This window comes from Poecile atricapillus, chromosome 9, assembly GCF_030490865.1.
Source record: "Poecile atricapillus isolate bPoeAtr1 chromosome 9, bPoeAtr1.hap1, whole genome shotgun sequence".
NCBI classification, from domain to species: Eukaryota; Metazoa; Chordata; class Aves; order Passeriformes; family Paridae; genus Poecile; species Poecile atricapillus.
The window spans coordinates 2,996,046-3,017,054 of NC_081257.1; the positions used below are offsets into that span (position 1 = coordinate 2,996,046).

The 21,009-nt window shown below is 43.5% G+C and overlaps 1 protein-coding gene across 1 annotated transcript in view; it reads left to right on the forward strand.

Moving 5' to 3' along the window:
- Nucleotides 1–885: 885 nt before the first annotated feature.
- Nucleotides 886–21,009, forward strand: part of FGD3 (FYVE, RhoGEF and PH domain containing 3) — a 96,346-nt gene continuing 76,222 nt past the window's right edge. The window contains exon 1 of the mRNA XM_058845042.1: nucleotides 886–1,159. Coding sequence (XP_058701025.1) covers nucleotides 1,024–1,159 — 136 coding nt within the window. The 5' untranslated portion in view covers nucleotides 886–1,023. The remainder of the gene's footprint in view (nucleotides 1,160–21,009) is intronic.

The following is a 21,009-nucleotide window of genomic DNA, read 5'->3' on the forward strand; positions in this document are numbered from 1 at the left end:
CTTTGTGCTTGATAGGTACTTTTGTTTTTCTCTTCATTTACTCCTTGTGATGAGAATCTGGGATCCTAAATTTCAGAAATCTCTGTTTTAAAGGTGTGCCTCACCTGAAGAGGCAGGGTTTTACCTCTCTGGAAGGAGAACTTCACCGGGACTACAAAAGAGAGCATCACCCTCCAACTCAGCTGCAATCCCTCCTACCTACAGCGTCCTACGACCTGTCCAGGCACAGAACAGTGATGGGCCTTCGGGTCTGAGGATTTAAGAAGCTCTTGCTGTTTGTAATGGTTCTGGGAGGTGGGAGGAGGCTGGCAGGGTTTGGTCCCCTCAGACTAAATTGGTATTTGAATTGCGCTGTGACACGTACTTGGAAGAACAGGTCGGTCAGAGAAGCCGTACACAGCCCGGGCTCTCTCCTGGGCCTCGGCATGTGTCTCACAGCAGCTGCACCGAGAAGCTTTTGGCTCCACGGGCAACAGCCGGTGGAGAGCCTGTAGCCCTTAGGTTTCCCTTTCTATCGCTTGTTTTGAGCTTCGCCCTGGGCTCGTCCTCCTTCGTACCGAAGGGACCCATCAACACCTTCCTGTGGCATGCGGCTGCTGAGGAGTTTGGGCTCCTCTTTCTCCCTGCAGCTGCATGGCGGAGTCCCCGGTTCACCTGAGGGGAGCGGGATGCCCTCGGTCAGCGCAGGGCGGCTCTGGCTCAGCGGGGGCTCCTCACAGCGCTGCCCCGGGGCCCCGTAAGCGCCCGGCGCTCCTCGCCCGGGGCCGGGCGGGAAGGGGACAGGAAAGGGTGTTCTCCCCCTGCCCTCGGGCCCCGCTCCCGGCTCTAGGGAGGGGCCAGTCCAGGCGGGTGCGCCCTTTCCCGCAGCTGCCCCCGGGCCGGGAGCAGCACCTGGTCCCCCGGCAGCCGGGCCGGCCCCTCCGGCGTGTCCCGCCGCCGCCTGGGCCGGGCCGGGCCAGGGGCGCATCCCGCCTCCGCCGCCTTCAGGGGCGCCGCGTCCCGCTGGCGGCGCCTCATGGCGCGATGCAGCTGCAGTGGGAGGGAGAGGAAACCCACCCCCCTCGCCCGGCGGCCGCCTTTGTAAGCGCCCGGCCCAGCTCGGCGCGCAGCGGCTCGGGGAGCGCCGGAGCGCGGCGGCGGGAGCAGATGGAACCGGAGGGTAAGGCTACGCCCAGCGCCCCGCGCCCCGGCCGCGGCTCCCCGGGGGAGCCCCGCGCTGGCCCGCCGAGCTCTCGGTGGCGGCGGCGGCGGCCGCGGGGAGCCGGGCCGGGGGCGCGGCGGTGCGGGGGTCCCGGCGAGCCGCGGGGTCTCAGCGGCGCGGGGGTGCGGGGAGGTTCCCGGGGAGGTTCCCGGGCCGGCCCCGCTCCAGGTGTGCGGGCCCCCGCCGCCGCCTCCCTGCCCTGCCTTGCCCTGCCCTCCCCTCAGCAGCGGCGGCCACTCCGCGAGGTCCCGCCGGCTCCGCTGGCGCCAGGGCCCCGCTCCGCCCGCGCCCTCGGCGGGGAGCCAGGGGCTCGGGGCTCGGGCCGCTCCGCCGGGGGTCGGCGGAGGCCCAGCGGAGCAGCCCGCACGGACCCGGGGGCACGCTCAACTAACTTTCTTTCTTTAATTGATTTTTTTTTTTTTTTTTTTTCTCCTTTTCGTTCCCCGCCCCCGCCAGCGGCTGGTGCGGTTCCGATGCAAAGCCATGGCCCGCGGGGCCGGCCCGTCCCGTCCTCCCCAGAGCGGCTCAAGCCAGGCTCCAGCTGCGGGCTCACCCCGCACACACAGCCGGCTCCCTGGGCGCCTCACAATGGCCAGGGAATCCATGTTTGAGTAAATGCAGCGCTGAGCTGTGGAAATATATTTTTAGTTCTCCCAAGACCACACAAAATCAGTTCTGTTCAACATTCAGTAAGACTGTTATTAACTGTATGGATTAAATGTATTTCCTGCCAATCCAGGCACTTATGAAATGCAGAGGTTTTTTTCCCTCTCTCCTTTTTAAATATCTTTTGGAACTGTTAGTACTCTGAACGTAAAACATTTTCAATTGTAAATTGGAAATCTCTGAACCATAATGGTCTCTTATGTTTAGTTGTCTGTGTCTGTAAAGGCAGCTTTCTCGTGGAAAAAGAAAGAAAGAAAAAAAAGCAACAAAGGGGGGGAAGAAGCCCTAAAACCTCTTAAGAGATTCATGTTTAGAAAACTGGCCACATGTATCGTAGCTGTTTTATAAACCTCAGTACCTATGTCACATTTTCCATTCCAAATATTGAGTGGTTTAATTATGTTAAAGGGATATACTCTACCTTAGTTCCATTGCAAGATATAGGGAATTTTAACACAAAGGAAAATATCTCTGCAACATAAAAGAATCTTGAAGTGCCTGATACGCAGCGGCACCAAGGAATGGGAGTGACTATTGGCAATTGTTAATGACCAGAATTGGTTTTGTTGAGAAGCATGCAGAATGGAAAGGGGTTCTGTATGGTGACAAATACATTGATAAAATGCATTCTTTAGAAGTTTGTCTTTCATAGAAAGCTGTTTTTCACAATGCTAGGTGGATGTTTTAGAGTTCATACTCCATCTAGCAAGAGCTGTGTTTATAATATCCCTTGAAATAAGCAAGCTGGGTTGTTCCTGATTTAGCTCACTTGTGACCCAGTTCTTTATATTGTATGTTTTCTTACCTTAATAACGCTAAAGAAGAATGATAAAAATGAGATTCTGTTTGAAGGAACTCCTTTTAAATAAATAAATTCTTATTTTCAAGAAGGGGAAGTTTTCTGCCCTGCTTCTTGGGTAGGTAAAAGCTGGATCAACCTAGGAAAGATTAAGGTGACTTGCAGAGCTGCTGAAGTTCCCCACCTGCCCAGGATCCAGAGCTGTTCAGGCAGTCTGACTTCTGGCACCTCCTGAACTTCTTGGCTATCAGTCTCTGTACGTTAATTTTTAGAGTGGTCCTTCCACATGGGTTGGAGCCTGCAGTAGCTGAAATGGCAATTTTTGGCTCTGTCAGTGAAGGAGCCAGGATTCTCATGTCAGTTGCTTGTAGATTACAATACAAGCAATATGTAACTTCAAGGTCAGTTGCTTGTAGATTAATGCAATAGGTGACCCTCTGTACGTGCGTGTTTATTTTCTTGGATGTGGCCAATGCTCTTCATTGAGATGCCAATGAGCTTTATTCCTGTTTTCGGAGTCAGGGCACTCAGTGTGGTGATCTAAGGGAAATCTGTAGAGCTTGCTTGCTCTTGTGGCTCTGATCTGATGTGCCCTGCTTGCACAGTCCTGTCTGGAATCATTCTTGGATGGAGCTGAAATTGCTGTTCAGTCTCATTTGGTGCATTTTCTTGCGTTTAAATGTATGTCTAGAGCTCTTGCTGAAAGTGAACCCAGGACTTTTCTCTTTCCAGAGGACTCTGCCTCTTGCCAAGTGTGCAGATCTAAGGCCTGTCAGGTATCTTCCACAGAGGCAGGGAAGGGAGACGGGGTTGATGCCAGGTTGCCCTTTCCTTAAGGAAACCCAGTGTAGTGTACTAATGCTACAGAAATACTGACCAACACAATTCTTGTGGGTGTTTCCCCAGCTCACAGCTTTGGCTGAGGTGATAATGTGGGACAAGGTTGGGACTGCAGAGCGTATTTGGTCTTGGGGTGTCTCAAAGGTACAAGAGAGAATATTATATTCAAAACAATAAAAACAGTAGAATCATAGGAGTGATGGTGCTCATGGCTTTTTGTGTGGGATGAGCTTCTGCAGTGTGATCCAGAATGAGGAAGACTGCCTTAGGTCAGTAGTGGTGGAAGTGGGATGTTGAAACCTTGTGACACCAGGAGCAACAGACTTGGGAAGTCAGAATCCCAGGCGATGATTTTTCACTCGTGCATTGTTCGCATTGCAGTGTTTTCAAGGCAGTTGTTGTGGCTCGGTGTTCCAAAGTATTGCTGTGGTTTTATACCCCGAGTTCCCTGATCAGGTGCAATGTGTTTGGTGTTGAGAAAGCTTTGTTCTCAAACCAAGTGTGTGAGATGGAGTGGTGTGGGCAGTGCTGCCCTCTGAAATATGGCCTAAACTCTAACCATTTCCTACTGGTTTTCAATGAAAAATGTGTAGCTAACTTCTGTAGGAGGTTCTGGAAACAGCTTTGTCTTCCCATGTGTCTGCAAGCTCAAAGAACACTGCATGTTCCTGACTGAAGTGTGTCTGTTGCTGCTGTCCAAGTTCAATAATTATAGATGCATGGGGTTTTTTCCAGATTGTATGGTCCTTTTTTATTTAGGGATCTTGATAAGATTATTGGAGGTCAATAGTGGTCCTGCTTTGGTCAGTGAGTGTGACCCAGTGGTCTGTGTGGGAATTCAAAGGGCAGGGACTGTACATGCAACAATACTGTGATTAATGCTTTAATTCCTCCATCTGCACTCCGGTTTCTACTAAAGCTATGAACTTGTGAAATGCTTTTGAGGAAGATTAATTTTCTTCTTCGAGCTGTTTTGTTAAAATTTACATTTTATTTCTTAAATTTAAATTTTTAATTTACCAAAAACTCAATTTGAAACTAAAAGAGGTGACTGGTAAAACCTAAGTAATGAATATTTCTAGCTCCCTGGATACAGATATTGCGTTAGACATTTGAGCCATTGATTGTGTAGATGTTAACTTGTTTGAGTTGACTGAATGGTGGCAGATTAAAAGCAGTAATAACTACTGTGGTATCCATTTGTATTGGCATTATCAAACTTTAATGTGAAATTTATGTTTCACTCCAGAGACCGACAATGATTTGCTATTCTTACATAATGATAAATATTGATATCCTTTTGAAAATGTGTCTCGTTCCAGATTCTCTGAACTAGCTGAAAGTTCCTTTTAAGTAAAAAATAACATGACTTCAGATATTTCTCAGATGTGGGAACAGAGTATATGACGTAGCCTGAGCTAAGATGAATTTGGGCATGAGTAAGAGAGAGGAGAGTGAAAATAGGAGGGAGTATATTTGAATTCCTTTCCATGATGTGGCAGCTCTCAAGCCGTGCTGCATGCCTGTCATCAGCTTTCAGGACTCTCGTTTTTTTTTGTCCTCTGCCAACTCCTTTGAGTACCCCATTGAGAACTGAGCCTGGCACCCCTGAGCACAGGACCCCAGGCCTCCATGGTGAAAATCCATGTGAAATTGAAAATAGATGTCTGCAGCTCCGTGTTGCATTCTCTGGAGCATTTAGGAGGCAGTCAAGTCACAGCACAGAACTCTGGCTGCTTTGGAGGTTATGAATGGTGAAATTTGAGATGCCTTTGTTGGTGGAACAATAGTGAGGTAGACTGAAAAGTACTTCCAGGGGAATTTTTTTCCCCTCCCTCTACTCTCCCCACTTCCATTCCCAGCCAGCTCCTAAAAGCAAGGCTTTTTTTAACTAGATTTGCATTTTACACTTTGCAGTATCTTAAAATTTTATGGGTCTTTGGGTTTTATTTCACAGCTTATGGCTGTCCATTCCATCTGTGCTGCCTGTAATTAGGAGTTCCTGGTACTACAACACCGAGGGTTTGCTTTACCTGGGTACCAGGTGGGTGCTGTGCCTGTGCAGAGGTGTGCTGGTGCAGGGTGTCCCCACTGGTGATGCTGACTGGGGTGACAGTCTCATGCTCATCTCTGCTGCCTTGGTGCTGTGGCCATTGCTTTTTCTGGCAGTGGTCACCACGTCCTTCTGTGAGAAGTACCCAGGTCTGCAGTTGTGGTCTGGCTTCTTGGGGTTAACTTGTTGAGTTTAAGTGGCATTATTTAAAGCACGTTGCCTCTGTGGTACCTGACCACTAACTCACAAAATGTTCTCTCCCTGCTTCTTCTTCTGGTTTTACTGACTTTTGTTGCTAATTTGTTGCTATTTTTGTCTTTCTGTGAAAGAGTTTGTTGCTGTTATCTGCTTTCTTGTTTTCTGGGTTGCACTTTTCTCAATATTAGCCTGGGGTTAAGACCCTTGTGTGGGACAGAAAGCCAATGATTTAGCTGCTATGAGAGGGCTGGGTGAAGAATTGAGGTGAAAGACCAAGAAGAGAAGGTTGACATAGCATAATCTCAGTCATGTCATGCAGGACTCCCTGCAGGATCCTTGAGGGGCTCAGCAAAGTGAGTTCATCAGCTCCTCATTTATAGTCCCTCCATTAACAGGGGGATGAAATTCCTGTCTTGAAGCGAGGCAGTTTGAACGACCTTTCAGATATGGGCATGGTACTTTTGTCCCTCAGTCTTTCTTCTCTCCTTCTTAGTATAATTAATTTTGTGCTTATGAACTCTAAAAACCACCTGCTCTTTCACAGTTAACCATTAGCATAAAAAAGGAGTGCAGGAGTGCTAAAATGGGATTTTTCTCCTTTGTTGATGCTGCCTGATGATGTAATGTGTGTTAAGTGGTGGGGCTAATAAATTTGGCTTTACTGTCACACGGCATCCCCAAGAGGCATTGTTGGTCCTTCTCTGCACGTGTGTTGGGCACCAATAGGCTGAGAAGGATGTTTTGTGTCTTGAAGAAATATGTCAAGTATTACCAACTTTGGTGTCTTAAATGCTGGTGACTTTCTAGAGAGCTCAGAGTCACTAAAGGCAAGAATAACCATTTCTGAATTTCAAGATTCCATAGTTCTCTAGAGTACATTTAAATGTGCTGGAAGTATTGATAACAGTTCAGAGGGCACTTTTGAGGTTAGGTCAGAAGCAGTCATTGAGCTGTGAATAGAGTCCTGTAGTATTAATGGTCTTCAAATCTGTTGTTAGTCATAGGAAAAATGCATCTTTTGAGATGACAGAACCTTCAAGATATTAGCAGGGACAGAGCAGACCACTGGCCATTGCTGTGAGAGGTGAGGAGCTCTGAAACATTCTAGGTCCTCATGCATGGCCATGAGCAACTACTTTACTGTAATTGCATTTTAAAAACCTGAAATGTCCCCTTCTGAAAAATTGTTCTAGTTCTTTTTTCTTTATTCATCTAACTTGATGCTGCTTCACAGAAATTCTTTTGTTTAATGTCTGTTCAAGGAAAGAGCATTTTTATGCTGGACTACTGAATGAATCAATTACATATGATATTTGCCATTTTTCTCTCTTCAAGCATTTTGAATAATCTCTGCTGAAGTATACAGAACCACTGCTAAAAGTGTAATACCTTTATGGTTAATTTCTGGTACTCATTGAGCTGGTAAATTAATGTGCATGGCTAAGACACTAACACGGAGTCCAGAGTTGGCACTGGTTAAATATCAGCTTGTTACTGGAAGCCCAACCTCTATCCTTGGGATGGAGCGTTTGGGTACAGTGTGTGCAAGCAGCATACACATCTGCACATGGCATCACAGCAATCTGGATGGAGATTTTTGGAGGATGCCAGTCTTGGTATTAAAGAACCTAATCTCTAAAAGTCCAAAGAACCCAGTAGTCACAGCATTTTTTGAAAGACAGGGTGACATCTAAATATTACTTGGATGTCAGAGGTTTCTCCTCTTTGTTTTATACTTCTGAAAAGCAGGCAGTATTTTATACTTCTGAGAAACAGGCAGGTGTCTAACTATAATGAAGGAATTTAACACTGGGCTCTAGTTTTCTTAAACTCTTGGCCTCTTTTTATTCTTTCTTTTTGGGTTTGCAGGCTCTGAGCAGAAATTCTCTCTTGGTAACTTAACCCTGAGCAAATATTTACATTCATGAGATTCTTGCTACTTCAGTAATCATTTTGGGCCTTGAGGTTGGAATAGGATGAAAGTTAATGTACCAAACACTGGGGCAAGGAACTGTGAAAGGAAGACCAAAGAAGCCTCCAAACATGGGTTTGCCATGTTTGATATGAGTCACCTGCTAAGTGTAGTTTGATTATCACTTCCAGAATGGGATCTACAGAGATACTGTGTTTTCTGCCACTGGCCCTATGTGCCTTATGGGGGCTTGTGATTTGAATTTCACCCAAAACTTTAAAAAGCAGAATAAAAATGTTTGTGTGAAAACTGAAGGGAATGAAGTAGTAGAACAGAAGACAGAGATACAAACAAAGGAAAAAGTGAGTGCAGTGCAAAAAAACCTGATGGGGTGTAGGAAGAGATTTTGGGGAAATAGGGTTTTAAAGTCAAAATTAGTAAGTAATCTGAAATTTTGTAGACGAGGAATCCTGCACAAAATGCTCTGGGAGATTAACTTGTGGGCACTGCAGAGGTAAGGGAAAGTAGCACCAACAGAGAGCTGAATAAATACAGTAGAGGAAGGATTGCTCTCTCTGCAGACCAGTGAACGAAAATACCGCAAGATCTCAGCTTCCTGTGGGTTTTTTTCCTAGATTTTGCTGTTACAATCCAGCATCATGCCTGGTACTGGCTGAAATGTTTCTGGGAAAGACAGGGGATGAGGGTCTACTCAGTTCTCATCCCCTTTGGGGGGGAAATGTGCAAGGCTCTTCATGGAGGCTCTCAGTGGAGGATGGAGCTTCCTCACACAAGCCCACCTTGACCACGCCTTTGGAGAGATGTTTGGAGCTCCAGGGATTTGGTTGTGGTCTGGCCCTTGGGTCAGCCACTGCAGCTCCATGCTGCTGCTGCTGGGATAGCTGAACACAGTGCAAGCTGGGCATTGTATTCCCTCTTAAATGGGATGGAAAAGGGGATTGTGCCCCCATAGGTAAAATTGTGCTGTTGGTTGATTTGGTTGTCCTGGAGCTGTGGCTGAACCTGCAAAAACCGGCAGTGATTAAGGCCCGGTCCCCAGGCTGTAGTAGTGTCTGTCTTGGAGCTCTTAGGGACTTGTATTGAAATAACATATATGGGTTTTCTATTTAATTTTTTTCCCCCATTTTTCCCTTGTTTGTTGATTATCTGCAAAGCCCCTGACTGGGGGTAGATGAATTTTGCCTGATGGAAAACCTCAGCCATTCCAATTTCCTGTTGGAGCCAGGTGTTCCACCTCTGTGAATTGCTCTCACTGGCTGTGGGAGTCATTCATGCAGAGTGAAGTTTCCCATGGAGGAACAAACAGTGCTGCCTGCTGAGCTCTCCCAGATCTGTTTTACTGATTGCTATTGAAATTCTTACAGCCTGTTTCTTGGTAGAAACACAGAGCCAAACATCAGCATTGAGGGGAGAAGTCTCCCTCTAATTGTTGCACACTTGAGAAATGCATTTCCTAAATTTTTTTTCATCTTATGCAAATACGTGCCTTGCTTTGCCATTCCTAATTTACTGGTGGAAGTGCAAGTGTTTATAGCTAGGGGAGAGTAAGATTTCCTCAAAACAGTAAAATAAAAGTAATAATTGTTTAAAATCCTGCCTCATCCATACTGTGTGGCGTTGTTGGAACTGGGTCTTTGGTTGGAGTTATGGCTGCTTGGTCTTGATGGTTGTGCACTCAAAAAAGTTGCTTCACTTGGAATGCAGAACAGATGCTTTTCTTATTCACTTGAAAGGATAGTCTGGTGCTTTGTTGGTATTTCCCAGACCATGCAAGTCCCAAAAGTTATTTTAAAAACTGCTAATCCTCTTCTTAGGACAAAGAAACTGCCGAAGCAAATTCTGAGGATAGGAGAGCTGCTGTGTTACTTGTCCATCTACTTTGGGGTTCTGGCCACAGACCAAAAACCTTTGTAGCAAATGGTTATGGAATAGCTGGCAGCAAGAGGTGGTTTTATTATTTCTTTTCTTTCCCCTATACTCAATTGTTCAAAAATTCCATTGTGTCTTAAAGCTGGAGGGTTCATCAGCTCACAGAATTCATGGAGTCCACGGAAACAGAACTTTTCTTATGGCTGGTAACAGGATTTCTAGTTGTTCAGAAACTGTATAGAGAGTTGTGCCATAGTTTTGCTTGTATGTTTGAGGTGTTAAAATGTTGTATCATGGCAATACAGCATGAGGGTGAATGTTCCACCCCACTCCTCTCTCCTCTGTGCAAAGTGTTGTATTTTGGGTTTGAGCTGATTCATTCCAAGCTGTCAGGAACCCGCAGGTGAGTTGCCTCCAACTGCACAGTGTGCACTGTTTTATTGTTCCTTTTCTCTCCTCCCTCACTGTTGGATTAGGTTTCTCCATGGAGAATCGAGCAGGATCTTGCTGAATGATTTTTGATGACAGCAGAGCCTCTATAGGGTGGTGATTTCCTCTCTCTTCAGTGGAGGGTCAGAAACCCAGGAGTCATAGGTGGTACCTGTAATCTGGAAGAGGCTTGATTAAATCCTCTTAAAAATCTTCAACCATGAGAACACAGGTTTTAAATTTGGCTGTTTGATTCCCTTACATCTGCTTTTTGCACCTACATTGCTCCAACAACAAAGATATTGGCTGCTAAGAGTATATTCCAAATCTGCCAAACACATTAGATTATCCTGTCTCCTGATTCCTGATCTGTTCCGTCAGCTTTATTGGATGAACATCAAACTCCTGTTGAGTCCTGGTCGTCTGTTTGTCCCACTTCCCAGTGCCTGAGGAATCCTCGAGTACTACTGATGTGGCTCAGCATCAACCTACCATTTTTTTTATTTTTTCCATTTCAAACTGTCCTCAGTCTCTTCCCTCTAACATATTCCAGTTATGTGGAACTTCCAGGATATTCCTGATGACATCTTTTCCCAAGATGTTTCTGCTGTGACATCTGCTTGGATGACTAATAAAAATGAATAAACCCTGAGTTACTGCAGTTTGAGCTGAACTTAGCCTTGATCTTTGGATCCTTCTGGAGACCAGATTGCAAAAATGTGCATTCTTGTGCATTACTTCCAACTTTCTTAAACTTTGAGTTTTATATCCAGAACATGGAGGTTTAGATAGATTGTGCTTGTGGACCTATGATAACTCTGTGCTGCTGTTTCCCTGGTTTATTATTTTATTTAATTTAATCTCCCCCCACCACTGAATTTATGTTCCACTATCTAGTGATGGAAGAAGCTATCATATTAAATGAGGCTTTTGAGTGTGTAATCCCTTGGTGTACCTTGAAGATTTCTGGTTGTGGTGATACTATAAATAGCAAAACCCATCATCATTGTCATTCCTTACTACCATGCATCCCCCAGGAAATCCTTCAGGAACATACTGAGGAGATGCTTGGCACTAAAAACTGATTTTTTATTTCACCAGGTAGTGGGAAAAATAAGATGAGAATCTAATATCCATTTGATTAGTAAATCAATGTATTTATCTATCTTTAGAAATGCATTAAAGATGTTTAAATGTCATGTGCCTTAGTTTCTGAAAATAGTGCAGAATCATCATTTGCAGTAAAGGCTTTAAAATACCTTTTTATGAAATAAAATTGTTTTTTCTTTTTAAAATGTTAGTAGGCATTTTCAAAGAGGGCACAGTTATAGAAGGGGGAGTAGTTCAAATGTGGTTCTGTAACTTCCATTTTGGTTTTGTTTGTTTATATTTTTAAGACTTGAAAATCAGACGGTGTTTTAAGGATTTTTTAAGTTGATGCTGGAGATTGCAGTGGTGTGTCCTTGCTGAGAAGGCTTGTGGCAGACCTTCAAATCCAAGTCCTTATTTTTCAGTCTGGTGTAGTGATGATTACTGTCATTTATTTCACTTACAAGCAGAGCATGCTTTTCAGCAACTTTGGTGTTAAAAGACATGACCCAAAGAAATTTTGTAGTTTTCCCCCTGGTGATTGTGCTGCCAGATAGATAATTGGAGGGAGGTCACACTTCCAGGGATTGACACAGGCTGGAGCAGGATAAAGCCTCGTCTGAACAGAGTGGGCAGAGCTTTCCCTGGGTGCAGTTTCTTGGATATCTTCTAATGTCAGTGGGTAACCAGCACAGGACTAGAGCTAATCAGCCAGACTGCATGCCCAGAGTTTCCCAGGGAAAGGGAATCTTTTGGAAAAATGCTTATCCAAAAGGAAGCCTGAACTGAAAATATGGTGGTAATGTTCAAGTTATTGTTTGATTTATAATCAGAGCTCTGCTTAAAATGATGCTTCTTAATTCTATGTATTTTTAGGTGGTGTTACAGCTGGGTAATAGACTTTTGTAAATATGTCTACTGAATGAATGTGTAATTAATGTCCAGAATAAAAGAAATGGAATTAACAAGATTTTTCTTCGTAAGGACTGCATTTATCAGATAGGTTTGTCTTTGTTGTCCAGCAACCTGGTCTAGTGGAAAGTACCCATGGCAGTACCCCCATGGCAAGGGGATTGGAATGTGGTGGCCTTTAAGGTCCCTTCCAAAGCAAACCATATGTGATTCTGTAATTCTGTGAATATGCAGAAACTGGATGTAGATTGTTACACTTCCTTGTTTTGGCTCTGACTTGCAGTGGATCTGATTTTCAGTGACGAAAATGTGCTGCTGCATCTTTAGCTGGCTCTGAATTTGTCCCCACTCCCTGCACCCAGATGGCCTGTTCAAGATGTGGTGTAGAGTCTTGATTTCGACTTGCTGGTATTGATTAAATTGTAGTGTCCCTTTTTTTTTTTTTCCCCCTTTTCCTTTTGGAATACATTAAATGCATTTTTAAGAGCTGGATGTCACAATTGCAGGATTTGAACTAGCTTGTTTAAACAAAAAACCCACAAAAACTGGAAGTCTGTATTTTTTCTACATTGTTATTTTTTACATTTACTTAATGACAGTCATGATAGAGGCTGATTTATGCAGGATTTGAAGTGTAGCTCAGCTGTGGATTTTTACAGCAGTTTATAGATAGCTTAGAAATGTTTGTAGAGGCTACATAGTGACAGTGTTTGGCTGTTGTCTGGCTGAAATATGTAGGATATTCATTAAAGATATTGATATCTTTGTTCTCTTACTTGGAGTTGACATAGATAGGTCAGCGCTGCTGCTCTCTGTCAATCCCACCCATTACATCTGTTCTCCATGTAATCCAAGGGCGAAAATTGAATTAAATAATTTTTCTGGTTTTGTTGATTACTGATATTAGATCTGATGTGGTTTTTGGCTTAGGTTTTATCTTGTAGGGTTGGGATTTTTATTATTGTTTTAAATTAATTGCTTTTTGTGAGAAATCAGGAGTATGACTTCCTTCTTTCCAGTCTGTTTTTCAGTGGTGACGATTATCTCCTAAATGTTAGCTCTGAGCTGACAGAGCCACACTCCATCAGGCACACCCACTTCTGAACACATTCCCAGCACACTGTTCCAGAAAGTTAATGCAAACACCTCCAGCTTCTTCCTTCTCTCAGCTTCTGTCATACTGACCATATTTGTGTTTAGATTTGATTGGTTTCCCTGTGCTAGTCTCCAAATTTGGGACACTCTTTAAGCTCTCTTCTGCTAAAGCATCTTGCAGGTGGTCAGCTCATGCCTTTTTGGGGCTGTCCATGTAAACTCAGCTGAGGTCTGGCCAGCATGGCTAAGGGTCTTCTGGCTGGGAAGAGACCAAAATCTTTGTTACAAGTGCTGTGTTTTGGAGAGTGTTTTTCTTGTTTCTGTTGGGGGATTTGTGGGGGTTTTTTAGGGGGAGGAAGGATATTGTGATTGGTTTTGTTTGATTTTTTTTATTTGGGATTTTTCTTTTGTTTGGTTTGGTTATTTTGTTTGTTTGGGATTTTTTTGAGTGTGTTTGGTTTTTAAGAAGGCCTTCAAAAATAACATCATGTGTTGTATACATGTGGGAATAGCTTCATCCCAGTGATGGCAAACAGCAGATCCTTGGCAGTATGAGCTCGGCTTTAGCTTGCATTATATGTTATTGGATCCTTGGATGGATTTTCCACTAGAAAAGAATCATTATCTTCTCAGTTCAGGTAGGCTAACCCACTACTAAAAGCTGGCTTGCAGTGTTTGTAAATGAGGGCACACCATAGTTTTATATCATGTAGCCAGGATTATTATAAACAGTGGCATGTTTTCTGCTCTTTGTCATTGTGCTTGATTTCATGGTATCATGGTTTGGGAATGATTCAGTGCTCCCACCTCGATTCAGTGCTCCCACCAAGACTTTCCAAACCATGCTCCACTTGCTCTCTCTCTCTTGTGGCAGCTGGAGAGGAGAATTGGAGGCACAGCAGGTAAAGATCATGAGCTGAGAAATCAATTTACTGAAAACAGCAGTGAGGTAAGAAAATTAATAATGAAGGCAACAATAGTAATACAGAATGAACAGGAAAGTGGCCAACAAGCTCGTGTGCAGGACCCCTGACAATACCTGACCATGCCATGCTGTGCCACCTGGAATGGACCTGGAAAATGATATGAAGTGGCATGGGATAACCTCTGGGTTCTGCAGTAAAAATTAACCCTGTCCTGGCTGTAAGCAGGACACAGGGATTTTTTTGGGATGACTCTTCAGAAACAAGCACTGATAGTCAAGTTTTTAGTGCTGTAGTCAGCCTGCAATACTAAGCAGACCCAGTACAGCAGAGGGAAAATACTGACCAGTGTCTTGTTAGGGGAAAAAATATTCTTCTGAGTCCATCAGCTTTGTAAGAAAATGGGTATCTATTTTCTCCATATTTAGGTCCCAAGTATGCTCAGAGTTCTGAACCAAATGTAGAGTTCCCTACAAGTCATGTTATGAGTGTTCTCCATATTCAAATGTTAGGTAATCTCCTTCAATTATCCTTAAAAGTGCTTGAGGATACAGATTGTAAAGTAATCTTAGTTTAAGATCTGGGGTGCTTAACAATTGGGGATTGTCTTCAGCATGCCAATATCATTAAGAAAAAGCCCAGGCTATTCTAAATAGTTTTTATGTTATCTTTTACACTCTCTATTTACAGGCTTGATAGGAGTATTATTGTTTATGTGGCATGAAAGGCTTTGGTCCATAAGACCAGGAAATGACAGGAAAAAAAATGTTTATTGCCTGTTACACCCATCTGTTCCGATGGGAAAATAAAAATAGGGACAAAATTTTGGGTTTTTTCCCCCTTCATTTTCCTCTTTGTCAGAGGGGATGTGTTTTTTACAGTAGAAATTGATGGAAGTTCCTTTTGTACTTCAGCTTGTGGAGTACATGGGTCCATCTGGAAAGACTAAATTTCTTTCAGTTTGGGAGATTAGGAAAAATTGCAGCAGTCAAAGAAAGGTATCTGTCATTCTTGAGGTAAATATAAGATGTTTAGTGATCAGTGGCTCAGGTGGTGACATGAGGGCAGGGGAAAAATGGGATGCTGAAAAGTGGGAGAATTTGGATTCTGCCAAAGGAAGGAGTCTTATTCATTGTGGAATAGTCTAAACTGTTGGCTCTGCAGCAGTTCCAGGGGTCCTGCAGGCAGATGACAGAGGTTGTCTTGGCATCTTAATAATGACTGATCAAATCTGGGAGAAGAAAATAATTTTCTGTAGTTCTGAGCTGTTCAGTAAGTGCTCTGCTGATGTTACAGGAAACTCCTAATTGCTAATATTGTCAGGAATGCTTCCCTGCCCCCCTCCCCCATTACAAAGTTGAGTTGCTACTGTGCTGGCTGCCAGCAGTCTTGGCACCAACACCAAAGGCAAAGCTAGAAAGATGAGTGTTTAAGGAATCTGTAAGATGTATGTGAGGAAAAGATTCCTTCAGGTAGAAGCTGGTGTCATCCTGGAGTTACATCTTTTTGTATTGGATAAAGTGGCATTTGATTGAGTCCTCAAGACTCACTCTCTGTGAGACCACAGATCTTCACTGGAAAAAGTGGGTGTTGTAGGAAACTCAGGATGTGGCCCTGCTAATTCTTGTAAATCTCTCAGCTTCTTTCCATTCTCCTAAACACGGGGTTTACAATCCCTAATGGGGCATGAGGACTCCTCACTGAAGTGGCTTTACTTGTCACAGTGGTAAGACATTCTGGTGCCTCGAGCTGGAACACAATTTTGGCACTGTTGCTGCTCTGCAGTTGGTGGAGGAGGGCTCCTCTTATTATACATGCAGAGTTCAGAGCTTTTTGTTCTTCTAGGACTAACAGCAAGATCATATCTTTACCTTGGAGCACCAGGGGTAAATGCATGGTATGTTACAGTAGACTGATTTTTAATTTCTTTTTTTAAAAATTTTATTTTAATAACTGTATTAACCTCTTTAGCTACCTAGAGTATTTTTGGATTTCACCCAAAATAATTGGGCATGGAACCATGAGGTTACTGAGAGGTAAGGTGCTGCTGTAGTGCTCTGGCTTCCTCTGCAGTTAAGCAGACCATGTTTTGCACTCAGTTGCTTGACAGTTTCTAATCGGGAGAATCAGAAACTTGTCCTGTTTCAAGTACTGACTTGGACTGTATGATTGAAACAACAGCCCCTTCAGATGTTAATATGCAGTGCTTACACTTTGACTGAATCAGCTACCTCTGAATTGAGCTTTGAGGTAATGCTCTTTGGTCTCTGTCAGTTCAGTTGGATGGACGTCTGCAGCAGTTGAGAAAATCAAGAGGATTGGCTTTGTTTCCTCGTGACCTCCTGAAGCTTTTTGGCTCTTCCATACTTCATCTTGGTCACTTGAGGACTTTATTTGGAGCTTGTAAAAAAGAAGATTAGGTTATTTGAGCTGTCTGTAAAACCCTGTTGGACTTGGTTCAGCTCTAAGGCTGCCCAAAAGCTTGGGCTGGATCTAGGCGAGCGTGTTACCAGCAGGACAGCTCTTTGCATGAAGGACTGGTGTGTTTTGGATAACCTTTAAGGTTTCAGCTTGAACCAGAGTGCACAGATACACGGTCTCCTCACAGCCAGATGGATCTGCTCTCCATCTGTAGCACTGCCAGTTATTAGTGGCAGCTGTGACTTGGGATGCAGAGAGTAACAAACCTTTTCTCAGCTGCCTGTTAGAAATTCCTGCTGAGAAGTCTGCTCTCACTTTCTCCTGGATAGACTGGACTTTGTGATTGCCTTCTCTCTTGTGTCAGGTTTGGGGGAAGACTGGATTTGGCTTATAAGGGAGGAGTATAAACAATTCTTTGAGTATTTCTGTTTCTGATTCAGGAGTAGGAAGCAGTTTAGTTGACATTGTTCCTCTTAGGACGTATTCTTAGTTTTTAGTATTTATTTATTAGTTATTTAGTATTTAGTAGATATTAGTAATTTTGCTATTATTACAGGTCGTGTGCTCTGAGACTGTGCTTGGCTACAAACCAAAACACAGTAGTGTGGAGTGAGGTGGGAGATGGCTTCAAAGGAGCTCTCTGGCTAGCACTAAAATGAGGATGGTGACACATCCCTTGTCAGCCCCTGGAAAACCTGCATAGTGGAGCTGGTCAGCCATGGTGGGGCCATGGCTCAAGGCTCAAATTGAGCCTTGGCTGCTCTTCTCTTTGATCCCACACAGGAAAGAAGTGTCAGAGAACAGATAAATTCTGTGTCTGTAAGGTGTCCTTTGCTCATCAATTTGACTTTGGAAAATGATGAAGTTGATGGAGTCTGACTTCATAACACAGAACAACCCAGTTTAACACAGAACTCAGCCAGTAGTCCCAAAAACTAAAGTAGGAGAACCTCAATCTGTCCCACTCCTTCTGGTTTGATGGCAGTGACAGCAAGAGATGCCCAGAGCCTGGAGAGGGATCACAGGTGGCAGGAGAACACCTGAAAGACAACACAAAGCAATTCCAGCTACTCCAGCCAGTAGATTGGCTTCATTAGGGCCTGGATTAAATTCCTCTATGCACATTAATACAGCATGGGAAATAAGAGTTAAGAGTTGTACCAGTTGGAGATGGAGCTAGGCTGAGAGAGCTGGGGGTGTTCAGCCTGAAGAAGAGAAGGCTCTTGGGAGACTTTAGAGCTCCTTGCAGTGCCCAAAGAGTCTCTAAGAAATTTAGAGTGGGACTTCTGATAAGGGCCTGGAGTGACAGGACAAGGAGAATGGCCCCCCAGTGCCAGAGGGCAGAGTTAGATAAGATTTTAAGAAGAAATTCTTGGCTGTAAGAGAGTGGTGAGGCTCTGGCACAGGGTGCCCAGAGCAGCTGTAGCTGTCCATGGATGCCTGGAAGTGTCCAAGGCCAGGCTGGACAGGGCTTGGAACCGCCTGGGACAGTGGAAGGAGTCTCTGCCCATGGCAGGAACATCTTGTTGAAATTAGACTATCTTTAAAATGCCATCGAGCCCAAATCATTCCAGGACCTTGACAAATAAAACCATGCTGTGGAGGCTGGGCTGCCTTCTCTGGCAATTTGCTTTTGCTATGATTTCAAACAATTAAAACTTGTTTTTGTTCCATCAGCAGCTGTGACCATGACCTTCCACAATAAGCAATGAAATTATTTGAAAGGCCAGGAAGATGCTGCTGTTTTTTATGTTTCATAAGTTAATCAACACTTGTCTTCTTCCTATAAACTGGAGTTATTTCCTGGAGGTGTGTGCCCCGTTGTTTGCTTACCAAGATTGCTAAATATGTTTCAAAATCAATGTCTTTAAAGTATTATGTTCATTGGAGGGGAGATTACTTTTCAGATTAAAGCATTAAAACTGATAGAAAATAATAATTTTGTGGTGATCCTGGCAGTGGCTCCTTTTTGTTTGTTCGTTTGTTCTGTGGGGGTTTTTGGTTTGGTTTGGTTTTTGTGGGGTTTTTGGTTTGGTTTTAAAATTTTATTATTTGTCTCCAGGAGCTTCATTAGTAGGAGTTTCTTGTAATCTATCTTTTTCTTCTTGGCTCAGGCTCTTACTTCTCTTTAGTGCTAAAAAAGGAGATGTTAGTTTTTTAAAATCATGATATCAGAGCTGATTAATTTGATTAATTTTGGTTGAGAGAGAAGCGCAGGATGTATGTTTCAAAGGCATAGAAAGAAATAGGGATTTCTAGTTAAATATTTGGTTTTTTATTTATAGGTTTGCAGCATCCCTGTTGGCTTTGATTAAGGCATCTGATTCCTTATCACATTTTTGATTTTTTTTTCCCTCATGAGGGAAAACAGCTTGACATTTCACCCAAGGTGACACTTTTCCTTTAAAGCTCCAGTTCCAAATTCAAGTAGTTGAACTCTATGACTCTCAGATTAGATTAAAAAACTTAAATAAATATTTGACTGAGATTTTTCAATGTCTTTGTTGGAGGCATACAGCTTTTTAGGAACTTTCAGACAGTAATTCATAAAAAAATTGTCGTTTCCCAAATTTCAGAGGTAATTCCACCACATCCCTGGATGTGTTATAAGAATCTTATGGCTGATCCTCTTCTAAACGCCTGCACCTGGCAGAGGTTTGGGCTTCTATTTTTTCTGCATCTCTGAGGCCATAGGTTAATATTGTCTCTGTTTAGTTCATTTAGCTTTTCCTCCCTAGTAAATTTTTTTGGGAGAGGTTCTTTGGTGCAGTTCTGTGTCAATCCACCAGATGACACTTGATGCTTAAGGATGAAAACATAAGTGGCCCTGCATGAAAAATTCTGTATTCCTATGTTGATTTAGAAAAAAGTGCAGATCATTTTCTTTCCGAAATGTTTTCATATGGTACTTGTAAAATTTGCGGGGTGTGTACAACACTCCCCATCCCTGGGAGTGTCCAGGGCCAGGTTGGACAGAGCTTGGAGCAGCCTGGGACAGTGGAAGGTGTCCCTGCCATGGCAGGGGATGGGATGAGATGAGCCTTGAGGGCCCTTCCATGATTCTATACTTTTGTTTAATAAGAAGTTACTGGTGGGAGCAAAGACCCTCAGAAGGTGTTTTCTTACCTCATCAGAAGGTGAGTAGTTTTGATATCCATTTGTGTGGTAGACCCCAGTACCTCTGCAGGTTTTACCACAATATTGACAGCAATTACAAACCCTCCAGGCTGGGATGAAATAGTTTACAGGCCACGGTATGCATTTGTCATGTTCTTTGCTGCCCTCTCTCTTCCCTTACCATCTGTTTCCCAAATCCTTTATTTTTCACTTTCACTCTTTTTTCACAACTTTTCTTATAGTGTTCATTATGTTCATTAATGTTCGTTTGTTCCAATTCAGTTTTGTCTCAAAACTCCATAAAAGAATTAGACCAAAACCATAAAGTGGCAACTGAGATAAACTGAGCTTTTACACTGTGTTCAAAAGAAATTTGAAATTGAACAAGAGGGGGTTTATGCATCCCTAATTAGAGGCAAAGCTAAGTGAGCATGACAGATTTATTGATGATAAACCTCAGTCCTGTTTAAACATCTGTTGAAGCTCAGCTTAATAAGTGATAGCAGATTATTGCTGCCTCAGATGCAGTTCCTGGGTGCCTGTGGGACCCTGGAGGAGCTTCACTGTGCTGTGTTTGCAGGACCAGTCCCAGCAATCCTGGGGCTCTGTCAGCTGTGCAAGGTTTACTACAAGTGTGCAGAAAATTGTCCTTCTTAAAATCAACTTATTTTACCTCCCAAAAAAAAAAAAAAAAAATATTCAGGATATTCTCAAGGTGTACTACTGAAGGGGGAAGAAGATGCATAAAAATTATTTTCTTTTGGATTAAAGAGGATGTGAACAGCTCCTGAAGGCAGAAGACTGCAACAAGGGCAACAGAATATTTACCTTAATATGAACGTGAAATTACTTGTGTGGAAAATCGTGTTTTACAGGTCAGGGAAGAGTGGAGTGGGACACCAGTCATGAGGTGGTTCAGTACAGCTCTGTTTTAGCGCTGCTGGCGTTAACTGAGGGCATGGGTGGTTTGTTTGACTCCATTTACACACATTTTCTCACTATGGGAAACTTGGGAATTTCTTGAAAGTGGTGCTCTGCCTTTTCTGTCTTCACTTGTGCCCCACTTTTTTCCTTAGTCCAACAGGTCCAAGTTTTGCTTTGTTTCATAACCAGTACAGTAGTTTTCCACCTTTTTCATACAGAGATCCCAATTTTTCATATTCATTTAACAGTATGGAAGGATCTTTCCTTGAGAAAATGTGGGGATTTCTGAGCCAAGAGTGTGTTGCCAAATGTTTGTCTAAAGGATGTCATTAGTATGGAGGGAACAAACAATAACCAGCCCAAATCCAAACCTCTTGGCAGCAAGCTACAACAAAGAGCTTTTTTGACTGTTTTGTGCCAAACATTTAAACACGTGTGAGAGGAAAACATTCAAAGCAAAAGGGTGCCATAAAATAGGCAAGTTAGTGCAAGACAAGTGCATTGTAACCTTGTTCCTCAAGCCAGGGTGCAGTTTCATGG